Source organism: Etheostoma spectabile, unplaced genomic scaffold (assembly GCF_008692095.1).
Source record: "Etheostoma spectabile isolate EspeVRDwgs_2016 unplaced genomic scaffold, UIUC_Espe_1.0 scaffold00009968, whole genome shotgun sequence".
Lineage (NCBI taxonomy): Eukaryota > Metazoa > Chordata > Actinopteri > Perciformes > Percidae > Etheostoma > Etheostoma spectabile.
In genome coordinates, this window is record NW_022603769.1 from 5,459 (window position 1) to 18,989 (window position 13,531).

The following is a 13,531-nucleotide window of genomic DNA, read 5'->3' on the forward strand; positions in this document are numbered from 1 at the left end:
GAGCAGGACGTTGGACAGAGTATCTTCCCCGTGTAGTACTAATAGTTCAGAGTACTTCTACATCAGGTCCATGTAGTACCAGAGCAGGACGTTGGACAGAGTATCTTCCCCGTGTAGTACTAATAGTTCAGAGTACTTCTACATCAGGTCCATGTAGTACCAGAGCAGGACGTTGGACAGAGTATCTTCCCGTGTAGTACTAATAGTTCAGAGTACTTCTACATCAGGTCCATGTAGTACCAGAGCAGGACGTTGGACAGAGTATCTTCCCCGTGTAGTACTAATAGTTCAGAGTACTTCTACATCAGGTCCATGTAGTACCAGAGCAGGACGTTGGACAGAGTATCTTCCCCGTGTAGTACTAATTGTTCAGAGTATTCTACATCAGGTCCATGTAGTACCAGAGCAGGACGTTGGACAGAGTATCTTCCCCGTGTAGTACTAATAGTTGAGAGTACTTCTACATCAGGTCCATGTAGTACCAGAGCAGGACGTTGGACAGAGTATCTTCCCCGTGTAGTACTAATAGTTCAGAGTACTTCTACATCAGGTCCATGTAGTACCAGAGCAGGACGTTGGACAGAGTATCTTCCCGTGTAGTACTAATAGTTGAGAGTACTTCTACATCAGGTCCATGTAGTACCAGAGCAGGACGTTGGACAGAGTATCTTCCCCGTGTAGTACTAATAGTTGAGAGTACTTCTACATCAGGTCCATGTAGTACCAGAGCAGGACGTTGGACAGAGTATCTTCCCCGTGTAGTACTAATAGTTCAGAGTACTTCTACATCAGGTCCATGTAGTACCAGAGCAGGACGTTGGACAGAGTATCTTCCCCGTGTAGTACTAATAGTTGAGAGTACTTCTACATCAGGTCCATGTAGTACCAGAGCAGGACGTTGGACAGAGTATCTTCCCCGTGTAGTACTAATAGTTGAGAGTACTTCTACATCAGGTCCATGTAGTACCAGAGCAGGACGTTGGACAGAGTATCTTCCCCGTGTAGTACTAATAGTTCAGAGTACTTCTACATCAGGTCCATGTAGTACCAGAGCAGGACGTTGGACAGAGTATCTTCCCCGTGTAGTACTAATAGTTCAGAGTACTTCTACATCAGGTCCATGTAGTACCAGAGCAGGACGTTGGACAGAGTATCTTCCCCGTTAGTACTAATAGTTCAGAGTACTTCTACATCAGGTCCATGTAGTACCAGAGCAGGACGTTGGACAGAGTATCTTCCCGTGTAGTACTAATAGTTCAGAGTACTTCTACATCAGGTCCATGTAGTACCAGAGCAGGACGTTGGACAGAGTATCTTCCCCGTGTAGTACTAATAGTTCAGAGTACTTCTACATCAGGTCCATGTAGTACCAGAGCAGGACGTTGGACAGAGTATCTTCCCCGTGTAGTACTAATAGTTCAGAGTACTTCTACATCAGGTCCATGTAGTACCAGAGCAGGACGTTGGACAGAGTATCTTCCCCGTGTAGTACTAATAGTTCAGAGTACTTCTACATCAGGTCCATGTAGTACCAGAGCAGGACGTTGGACAGAGTATCTTCCCCGTGTAGTACTAATAGTTCAGAGTACTTCTACATCAGGTCCATGTAGTACCAGAGCAGGACGTTGGACAGAGTATCTTCCCCGTGTAGTACTAATAGTTGAGAGTACTTCTACATCAGGTCCATGTAGTACCAGAGCAGGACGTTGGACAGAGTATCTTCCCCGTGTAGTACTAATAGTTAGAGTACTTCTACATCAGGTCCATGTAGTACCAGAGCAGGACGTTGGACAGAGAGTATCTTCCCCGTGTAGTACTAATAGTTCAGAGTACTTCTACATCAGGTCCATGTAGTACCGAGCAGGACGTTGGACAGAGTATCTTCCCCGTGTAGTACTAATAGTTCAGAGTACTTCTACATCAGGTCCATGTAGTACCAGAGCAGGACGTTGGACAGAGTATCTTCCCCGTGTAGTACTAATAGTTCAGAGTACTTCTACATCAGGTCCATGTAGTACCAGAGCAGGACGTTGGACAGAGTATCTTCCCCGTGTAGTACTAATAGTTCAGAGTACTTCTACATCAGGTCCATGTAGTACCAGAGCAGGACGTTGGACAGAGTATCTTCCCCGTGTAGTACTAATAGTTCAGAGTACTTCTACATCAGGTCCATGTAGTACCAGAGCAGGACGTGGACAGAGTATCTTCCCGTGTAGTACTAATAGTTCAGAGTACTTTACATCAGGTCCATGTAGTACCAGAGCAGGACGTTGGACAGAGTATCTTCCCCGTGTAGTACTAATAGTTCAGAGTACTTCTACATCAGGTCCATGTAGTACCAGAGCAGGACGTTGGACAGAGTATCTTCCCCGTGTAGTACTAATAGTTCAGAGTACTTCTACATCAGGTCCATGTAGTACCAGAGCAGGACGTTGGACAGAGTATCTTCCCCGTGTAGTACTAATAGTTCAGAGTACTTCTACATCAGGTCCATGTAGTACCAGAGCAGGACGTTGGACAGAGTATCTTCCCCGTGTAGTACTAATAGTTCAGAGTACTTCTACATCAGGTCCATGTAGTACCAGAGCAGGACGTTGGACAGAGTATCTTCCCGTGTAGTACTAATAGTTCAGAGTACTTCTACATCAGGTCCATGTAGTACCAGAGCAGGACGTTGGACAGAGTATCTTCCCGTGTAGTACTAATAGTTCAGAGTACTTCTACATCAGGTCCATGTAGTACCAGAGCAGGACGTTGGACAGAGTATCTTCCCGTGTAGTACTAATAGTTCAGAGTACTTCTACATCAGGTCCATGTAGTACCAGAGCAGGACGTTGGACAGAGTATCTTTCCCGTGTAGTACTAATAGTTCAGAGTACTTCTACATCAGGTCCATGTAGTACCAGAGCAGGACGTTGGACAGAGTATCTTCCCCGTGTAGTACTAATAGTTCAGAGTACTTCTACATCAGGTCCATGTAGTACCAGAGCAGGACGTTGGACAGAGTATCTTCCCCGTGTAGTACTAATAGTTCAGAGTACTTCTACATCAGGTCCATGTAGTACCAGAGCAGGACGTTGGACAGAGTATCTTCCCCCGTGTAGTACTAATAGTTCAGAGTACTTCTACATCAGGTCCATGTAGTACCAGAGCAGGACGTTGGACAGAGTATCTTCCCGGTAGTACTAATAGTTCAGAGTACTTCTACATCAGGTCCATGTAGTACCAGAGCAGGACGTTGGACAGAGTATCTTCCCGTGTAGTACTAATAGTTCAGAGTACTTCTACATCAGGTACATGTAGTACCAGAGCAGGACGTTGGACAGAGTATCTTCCCCGTGTAGTACTAATAGTTCAGAGTACTTCTACATCAGGTCCATGTAGTACCAGAGCAGGACGTTGGACAGAGTATCTTCCCCGTGTAGTACTAATAGTTCAGAGTACTTCTACATCAGGTCCATGTAGTACCAGAGCAGGACGTTGGACAGAGTATCTTCCCCGTGTAGTACTAATAGTTCAGAGTACTTCTACATCAGGTCCATGTAGTACCAGAGCAGGACGTTGGACAGAGTATCTTCCCCGTGTAGTACTAATAGTTCAGAGTACTTCTTCCACTGCGTCTCTGAGGCTGTTTAACGATAAAGTTTCTTCATCACATTTAAAACTTGTTGGAACTCGACGAGTGGAAAGTCCCTCGTGTTGCGTTCAAGGGACAAAGGAAGAAAAAACTCTCTCTGACAACAACCACAGTCACACAGAGAGCTCTTATTGTGAAAGTCTGCTTCCTGCCAGGTGGGGCTGTGGCTCATCAAGAAACCACTCACCTGAGTCCTGGAGTCTGGTCTCCATTAGAGGACAGGAAGAAGACATTAGTCCTGGAGTCTGGTCTCCATTAGAGGACAGGAAGAAGACATTAGTGCTGGAGTCTGGTCTCCATTAGAGGACAGGAAGAAGACATTAGTCCTGGAGTCTGGTCTCCATTAGAGGACAGAAAGAAGACATTAGTCCTGGAGTCTGGTCTCCATTAGAGGACAGGAAGAAGACATTAGTCCTGGAGTCTGGTCTCCATTAGAGGACAGGAAGAAGACATTAGTCCTGGAGTCTGGTCTCCATTAGAGGACAGGAAGAAGACATTAGTCCTGGAGTCTGGTCTCCATTAGAGGACAGAAAAAAGACATTAGTCCTGGAGTCTGGTCTCCATTAGAGGACAGGAAGAAGACATTAGTCCTGGAGTCTGGTCTCCATTAGAGGACAGGAAGAAGACATTAGTCCTGGAGTCTGGTCTCCATTAGAGGACAGGAAGAAGACATTAGTCCTGGAGTCTGGTCTCCATTAGAGGACAGGAAGAAGACATTAGTCCTGGAGTCTGGTCTCCATTAGAGGACAGAAAGAAGACCTTAGTCCTGGAGTCTGGTCTCCATTAGAGGACAGGAAGAAGACATTAGTCCTGGAGTCTGGTCTCCATTAGAGGACAGGAAGAAGACATTAGTCCTGGAGTCTGGTCTCCATTAGAGGACAGGAAGAAGACATTAGTCCTGGAGTCTGGTCTTTAGACCAGTTTCTCCAGCAGCTTCTGTTTCTGGAAATTTAAAAGTGATCTTTGTCTCTTTCTAACAGGACCCATCAGAGACCAGACCCTGCTGGACCTGGACCTGGACCCAGCTGTGTGTAGAGTCCCCGGTCCATGCTACTTTAAAAACAAGGTGACCTGTAAGAGAGATCAGAATGGAGGGCTGGAGGATGGACATGGAGAGAAGAATGGACATGGATCTGAGGAGAATGGAAATGGAGAGGAGGGAACTGGAAATGATGATGAGGAGACGGAGGTGAGTTGTCCTGAAACCTCCAACAAACTAGAAGGTACATTGTCTCATCTTATGGGGGGTGGGGGGGTCTTGCAGAGGGTCTCTGTGTTTCCATCCCACGGTAGCCTGTTGTCCAGGTGAACTCTGGGATATCTAGCGGGGGGGTCATGTAGAGGGTCTCTGTGTTCTCTTTCGTATAGGCTCCGTCCTCTAAGGGCTACACTATCGGTTCAACCCTTCGCACATGCAAGGAGATCTTATTAAAGTAGAGTCTTAGAAAGGAGATCTTATTAAAGTAGAGTCTTAGAAAGGAGATCTTATTAAAGTAGAGTCTTAGAAAGGAGATCTTATTAAAGTAGAGTCTTAGAAAGGAGATCTTATTAGAGTAGAGTCTTAGAAAGGAGATCTTATTAAAGTAGAGTCTTAGAAAGGAGATCTTATTAAAGTAGAGTCTCAGAAAGGAGATCTTATTAAAGTAGAGTCTCAGAAAGGAGATCTTATTAAAGTAGAGCCTTAGAAAGGAGATCTTATTAAAGTAGAGTCTTAGAAAGGAGATCTTATTAAAGTAGAGTCTTAGAAAGGAGATCTTATTAAAGTAGAGTCTCAGAAAGGAGATCTTATTAAAGTAGAGCCTTAGAAAGGAGATCTTATTAAAGTAGAGTCTTAGAAAGGAGATCTTATTAAAGTAGAGTCTCAGAAAGGAGATCTTATTAAAGTAGAGTCTTAGAAAGGAGATCTTATTAAAGTAGAGTCTCAGAAAGGAGATCTTATTAAAGTAGAGCCTTAGAAAGGAGATCTTATTAAAGTAGAGTCTTAGAAAGGAGATCTTATTAAAGTAGAGTCTTAGAAAGGAGATCTTATTAAAGTAGAGTCTTAGAAAGGAGATCTTATTAAAGTAGAGTCTCAGAAAGGAGATCTTATTAAAGTAGAGTCTCAGAAAGGAGATCTTATTAAAGTAGAGTCTTAGAAAGGAGATCTTATTAAAGTAGAGTCTTAGAAAGGAGATCTTATTAAAGTAGAGCCTCAGAAAGGAGATCTTATTAAAGTAGAGTCTTAGAAAGGAGATCTTATTAAAGTAGAGTCTCAGAAAGGAGATCTATTAAATAAAGTAGAGCCTTAGAAAGGAGATCTTATTAAAGTAGAGTCTTAGAAAGGAGATCTTATTAAAGTAGAGTCTTAGAAAGGAGATCTTATTAAAGTAGAGTCTCAGAAAGGAGATCTTATTAAAGTAGAGCCTTAGAAAGGAGATCTTATTAAAGTAGAGTCTCAGAAAGGAGATCTTATTAAAGTAGAGCCTTAGAAAGGAGATCTTATTAAAGTAGAGTCTTAGAAAGGAGATCTTATTAAAGTAGAGCCTAGAAAGGAGATCTTTATTAAAGTAGAGTCTTAGAAAGGAGATCTTATTAAAGTAGAGTCTTAGAAAGGAGATCTTATTAAAGTAGAGTCTTAGAAAGGAGATCTTATTAAGTAGAGCCTTAGAAAGGAGATCTTATTAAAGTAGAGTCTTAGAAAGGAGATCTTATTAAAGTAGAGTCTTAGAAAGGAGATCTTATTAAAGTAGAGTCTTAGAAAGGAGATCTTATTAAAGTAGAGTCTTAGAAAGGAGATCTATTAAAGTAGAGTCTTAGAAAGGAGATCTTATTAAAGTAGAGTCTCAGAAAGGAGATCTTATTAAAGTAGAGTCTCAGAAAGGAGATCTTATTAAAGTAGAGTCTTAGAAAGGAGATCTTATTAAAGTAGAGCCTTAGAAAGGAGATCTTATTAAAGTAGAGTCTTAGAAAGGAGATCTTATTAAAGTAGAGTCTCAGAAAGGAGATCTTATTAAAGTAGAGTCTCAGAAAGGAGATCTTATTAAAGTAGAGTCTCAGAAAGGAGATCTTATTAAAGTAGAGCCTTAGAAAGGAGATCTTATTAAAGTAGAGCCTTAGAAAGGAGATCTTATTAGAGTAGAGTCTTAGAAAGGAGATCTTATTAAAGTAGAGTCTTAGAAAGGAGATCTTATTAGAGTAGAGTCTTAGAAAGGAGATCTTATTAAAGTAGAGTCTTAGAAAGGAGATCTTATTAGAGTAGAGTCTTAGAAAGGAGATCTTATTAAAGTAGAGTCTTAGAAAGGAGATCTATTAAAGTAGAGTCTCAGAAAGGAGATCTTATTAAAGTAGAGTCTTAGAAAGGAGATCTTATTAAAGTAGAGTCTTAGAAAGGAGATCTTATTAAAGTAGAGTCTCAGAAAGGAGATCTTATTAAAGTAGAGTCTTAGAAAGGAGATCTTATTAAAGTAGAGTCTCAGAAAGGAGATCTTATTCAAGTAGAGTCTTAGAAAGGAGATCTTATTAAAGTAGTCTTAGAAAGGAGATCTTATTAAAGTAGAGTCTCAGAAAGGAGATCTTATTAAAGTAGAGTCTTAGAAAGGAGATCTTATTAAGTAGAGCCTTAGAAAGGAGATCTTATTAAAGTAGAGTCTTAGAAAGGAGATCTTATTAAGTAGAGTCTTAGAAAGGAGATCTTATTAGAGTAGAGTCTTAGAAAGGAGATCTTATTAAAGTAGAGTCTTAGAAAGGAGATCTTATTAAAGTAGAGTCTTAGAAAGGAGATCTTATTAAAGTAGAGTCTTAGAAAGGAGATCTTATTAGAGTAGAGTCTTAGAAAGGAGATCTTATTAAAGTAGAGTCTTAGAAAGGAGATCTATTAAAGTAGAGTCTTAGAAAGGAGATGTTATTAAAGTAGAGCCTCAGAAAGGAGATCTTATTAAAGTAGAGTCTTAGAAAGGAGATCTTATTAAAGTAGAGTCTTAGAAAGGAGATCTTATTAAAGTAGAGTCTTAGAAAGGAGATCTTATTAAAGTAGAGTCTCAGAAAGGAGATCTTATTAAAGTAGAGTCTTAGAAAGGAGATCTTTATTGTTTTTAATCAGTGTTTCTGTCAGAAAGTCATTATTTTAACAAACAGGCTTACAGACATATTTATCTTAATTATAAATGTTCTCAGTTATGTTGCAGGGAGTCTTTAACTCAACATGTGATCTTCTATAAATGTGTTTTTCTATCAGGACCCAGCAGAAACCAGACCCTCCTGATCCTGATCCTGATCCTGGACCTGATCCCAGCTGTGTGTCCTTGAAGAGCGACCAGTCATATCAAGGCCTCATTGACTTTAAAGGAGATCAACCCTCTGCTGGAGAGAGGTCAGCTGTTAATAATATTATAATATTACTGAGTCATGTTTTAACTTTTATGTCTCCAGAGGAGTTTTTGGAGTTTATTCTCAGCATCTTTCTTCTTCACATATATTAATATCCTCCATCTGAAAGCGGTCCAGTTAAACCAGTCTTCACCTCTAGACTTTAGGTAAATACTGGATCAGGTCTGGTCCTGTATAGTCTCTGGTGTTTGAGCTGTTGAACCCAGTTTGTTTTGTAGTTCATGGAACTTCTCTGTGTTAGTCTGGTTTTAGTCGCTGCTTGTATCTCCAGCTCTGCTGGGTCTTCATTAGGGATGCACCGAGCCCAGAGTCCGGGTTCGGCTGAACTCTGGGCTGTTTGGTGGAGTTCGGGTACTACCAAACTTCTACATTTTCAGACTCAGATTTTCAGATGGGAGGAGTTTTGGACATGAGCCAAAATCTTGCTCAAACATTTGAAAAAATCAGTCCAGGGGTTTCTTAATAAATGAAAATGAATAATGCATCATTGAGTTGAATCATTGTCATGTGCACATTTAGGAGGTTCCATCCCCAACAACACATTCAAAAGAAGAGGGAAGAGTGAATGATGCCTTCAGGGTCCATGTGAGCTGCCCCAGATGTACTTACATAGGAAGTGGATCTAAAGGAGAAGACATACAAAGCGAATGTACTCAAACCTGCAATGTCCTCCATTATGTTTTTATGTTTGGACTGTAATGTTTCCCTTTACATAAAGATATTTCAGACATATTGATTCAGAAACAGATAGACCGAGCCCACCCCTCCCTGCAACTTCTGCGCTGGGCGACCTGATGATGCCCCTGTTGATTACAGGATGGGGTTATTAATCTAGAAGGCTAATATTTGGGATCTTGAGGTAGGATGAACAGTTTCCCCTTGTCCTGGCATAATGTCGCCTGTTGTTCTTGTTAGTTTGTGAAACTGCTTCGCATTGATGAAGTAATCCAAACAACGTTCATCACATTACATTTCCAACAGGATCCGTCCTAACACTGAGTGTGTGTGAGGTTCAACACATTCGTTCTGTTGTGCGACTGTGTGGAATTGCTCTGAATTCACATGAATTATTTTCTACTTCCTGTCATTCCAATTCAACTTCCTGTGGGCCGGAGTCAATTCAATTCAAATTCCAATTGAAGAATTGAATGGAGGCCAATTCTGAACTTTTCACAGTCCTTTTGGAGGCCTTGTTGACTTCTTAATTCTTTCTGTACATCCACAGTACGGTCAGCAGGACCACCAAAAGGGGGGTCAGCAGGACCACCAACTATTTACTGTAAGGAGAAACCATGTGATTCCATGTTGTAATCAACACTTTAAGTCCCAGGACCTTTACCTTGTGTGTGTCTCTGTGTGGACAGACATGATGAGACCTAATTCTTCCTGATTCCTCCACAGAGACCGGGAGAGCTCAGAGGGTCCTAGTGGGTCCCAGTCCTCCCAGCAGCATCAAACCCACCTGGACTCCATCTTTAGGGTCTGTACATGTACACCAACTAATTTTACTTCTATTCTGTTCCCGATCATCTCCATGCTGCCCTGTTCAGACCAGAGGGTCCTCAGTCTGTCCATCTTGGATCTGATGGTTGATTGTCATTCATATAATCTTCTGTTCCAGCTGCTGGAGGACAACATCGTCACTTTTGTGAAGAATGAGCTGAAGAAGATCCAGAAGGTTCTGAGTCCAGATTACCCAGAATACCCAGAGAGTCAGAGGGAGGGTGAGGATGAAGAGCAGAGGAGGAGCAGAGAGGCGTTTCTGAAGATCACACTGCACTTCCTGAGGAGAATGAACCAGGACGGGCTGGCTGACCGTCTGCAGAGCAGTAAGAGGATTTCTCTAAAGATTTAACTCGATGGACTAATGGGACGTTTACTAATGTCTCCAGAGAAGGGTCAGAGTATGTTCCTGTTTCTTTATAAATCACCTACTGATCTTCTTTGTCCTGTGTTCATTCAGGAAGTTCAGCAGGAGTCTGTCAACGTAAACTCAAATCTAAACTAGACAGGACGTTCCAGAGTGTGTTTGAGGGGATTCCTAAAGCAGGAAACCAAACTGTTCTGAATCAGATGTTCACAGAGATCTACCTTCTGAAGGGAGGGGCTGCAGGGGTCAATGAAGAACATGAGGTCAGACAGATTGAAACAGCATCCTGGAAACCAGACAGACCAGAACCAACAATCAGACAAGAAGACATCTTTAAACCCCCACCTGGAAGAGATGAACCAATCAGAGCAGTGATGACAACGGGAGTGGCGGCATCGGGAAACAGTCTTAACACAGAAGTTCACTCTGGACTGGGCTGAAGGCAAAGCCAACCGGACATCCAGTCCATTCCCATTCCCTTCAGAGAGCTGAATGTGCTGAAAGAGAGAAAGTTCAGCTTGGTGGAACTTGTTGATTACTTCTTTAGTGAAACCAAAGAAGCAGGACTCAGCAGGTTTGAAGAGGTCCGGGTCTCTTCATCTTTGACGGTCTGGATGAGTGTCGACTTCCTCTGGACTTCCTCAACACTAAAATCCTGACTGACGTTACAAAGTCCACCTCAGTGGGTGTGCTGCTGACAAACCTCATCAGGGGGAATCTGGTTCCCTCTGCTCGCCTCTGGATAACCACACGACCTGCAGCAGCCAATCAGATCCCTCCTGGGTGTGTTGACATGGTGACAGAGATCAGAGGGTTCACTGATGCCCAGAAGGAGGAGTACTTCAGGAAGAGATTCAGAGATGAGGAGCAGGCCGACAAGATCATCTCCCACATCAAGACGTCACGAAGCCTCCACATCATGTGCCACATTCCAGTCTTCTGCTGGATCACTGCTACAGTTCTGGAGGACGTGTTGAAGACCAGAGAGGGAGGAGAGCTGCCCAAGACCCTGACTGAGATGTACATCCACTTCCTGGTGGTTCAGTCCAAAGTGAAGAACATCAAGTATGATGGAGGAGCTGAGACAGATCCACACTGGAGTCCAGAGACCAGGAAGATGATCGAGTCTCTGGGAAAACTGGCTTTTGAGCAGCTGCAGAAAGGCAACCTGATCTTCTATGAATCAGACCTGACAGAGTGTGGCATCGATATCACAGCAGCCTCAGTGGTCTCAGGAGTGTTCACACAGATCTTTAAAGAGGAGAGAGGACTGTACCAGGACAAGGTGTTCAGCTTCGTCCATCTGAGTGTTCAGGAGTTCCTGGCTGCTCTTCATGTCCATCTGACCTTCATCAACTCTGGAGTCAACCTGCTGGCAGAAGAACAAACATCATCAACACAGTTCTACCAGGGACTGCCAATGTACCCTCTATTTGAAGAGATACACTTATACCAAAGTGCTGTGGACAAGGCCTTACAGAGTCCTAATGGACACCTGGACTTGTTCCTCCGCTTCCTCCTGGGTCTTTCTCTGCAGACCAATCAGAATCTCCTACGAGGTCTGCTGACACAGACAGGAAGTAGCTCAGAGACCAATCAGGAAACAGTGGAGTACATCAAGAAGAAGATCAGTGAGAATCTGTCAGCAGAGAGAAGCATCAACCTGTTCCACTGTCTGAATGAACTGAATGATGGTTCTCTAGTGGAGCAGATCCAACAGGCCCTGAGTTCAGGAAGTCTCTCCACAGATGAACTGTCTCCTGCTCAGTGGTCAGCTCTGGTCTTCATCTTACTGTCATCAGAAGAAGATCTGGACGTGTTTGACCTGAAGAAATATTCTGCTTCAGAGGAGGCTCTTCTGAGGCTGCTGCCGGTGGTCAAAGCCTCCAAAAAAGCTCTGTAAGTGGGATTTATTTATTATTAAATATTCAACAGGAGTAAAATATAAATTAAAGCTGTAAGCAGCGTTGGACGGGCCCTCGCACCTCCTTGCACGTCGGGGTTCCCGGGGGACACGGCTCATGCGACCGGGCATTTGTGCGGCACTCAGACTGCAAACCGTCACCAATTAAAAAGGAAGTCCCTGCTGAGTTTAGTGATAGCTCACACAAGACTCTACATCATGCAGATCATTGGCTGTGAAAGGGGCGTGGCTTAATCATATGGTCACCATTAAAAAGGAACTCTTTTGCTGAGATCAGTGATACCTCACACAAGAGTCTACCTTAAACGGTTTACAAGTTATGAAAGGGGGCGTGAGTACATGTGCGTGATTAAAGTATAGGGGGTGGCTCAGTATCACATGTAGACCACACATCAGAAGTTATGTAAACATAACATGAAATGATTTCATGTTGCCATAACCAAATATTATATAGACGACCTCAGGCCTAGATCGTTGTCAATTGTTAGAAATTTCTGCTAAATTGTACAACGAACACTCATGAACAACTCCTTTGTTCATCGATAAACGCTCCAATTGGCCGACGCACCAGGCCGTTGGATGAAAACTAAAAGTTTTAATGACTTTTTATCGTGAAGGTCTTGAGTGGATCGGGTGAAATCTCTAGGAGGAGTTTATTAAAGTATAGCACCTTGTCTTTAGGCCTACTTCCTGTTGCCACTAGGGATCTCTTTACTTTGGAGTCAGTCTCGGCCTGTAGAGATCCTCAAGGTTGGACTCTTATGAATCCTGAAACGTTTCAAGCCAATTGGTCAATTACTCAAGTTACACCTACTTCCTGTTTTGATGGCCCTCTACATGAAGTTGGTCCTCTGTAACTTGAAAATGTTTTGCGCTATTACAATTATTTTAATGACTTTTCCTCTTTAACATCTTAAGGTGACACAGACCAAGTTTGAAGTTGATCGGATAAAATCTCTAGAAGAAGTGCTTTAAAGTACGACATGTGGAAATGGACACATCGCACTAATTTTGAACTCTCCATTAAAAAAGCCTGTTGGGTTTAGACTATGGCTCCAATAAGCTGTTCTTCACGTCTGGACATGCTTCAGATGTGGACCATGTTTCGTTGGAGGGGCTTAATTAAAGGGGCTCAACTTCATTTCCAACAACAAGTATTCCTTCAGTTCCAGGAGAGCCTTCGCTGCTGTCGGCCCTCGGGCTCTAACAACGTGTGTCCTTCCCGTTGTCTCTCCAGGCTGAGTGGCTGTAACCTGTCAGAGAGAAGCTGTGGACCTCTGTCCTCAGTCCTCAGCTCCCAGTCCTCTAGTCTGAGAGAGCTGGACCTGAGTAACAACAACCTGCAGGATTCAGGAGGGAAGCTGGTCTCTGATGGACTGAAGAGTCCACACTGCACTCTGGAGACTCTCAGGTCAGGATTCATTAACCGTTCATCTGATGACCTTTAACCTCGGACTAACTTTAGTTGATCAACAGCTGACGTGTAGCTTTGTTTATACGATAGACGTCAGCAGTAGTTTTATATAGTTATAATTATTATGTAATTATTCATGTCTCGATTCTGAGTTACTTTCCACGAGGATATTTCATTGTTTATTATTGTTGTTAAAGAATTAAATAGAACAGATGATTTTAAAGATTATTCTAAACCTGGACTAAAATCTACCTGGACTACAAACAACCAAAGAAAGAACTACAACATGGCTCCACGTGTTGACAGAGGCTTCCTGTGTGT

At 42.8% G+C, this 13,531-nt stretch overlaps 1 protein-coding gene across 1 annotated transcript; it reads left to right on the forward strand.

The window, feature by feature from the left end:
* Nucleotides 1-4,579: 4,579 nt before the first annotated feature.
* LOC116679240 (uncharacterized) lies at nucleotides 4,580-10,291 on the forward strand (the record flags this gene model as incomplete). Its single annotated transcript, XM_032508925.1, has 5 exons — nucleotides 4,580-4,826; nucleotides 7,851-7,985; nucleotides 9,404-9,482; nucleotides 9,624-9,831; nucleotides 9,966-10,291. Coding segments are annotated over exons 1-5 (849 nt in total), but the record flags the coding sequence as incomplete, so codon positions are not given.
* Between the last annotated feature and the right edge of the window lie 3,240 nt (nucleotides 10,292-13,531).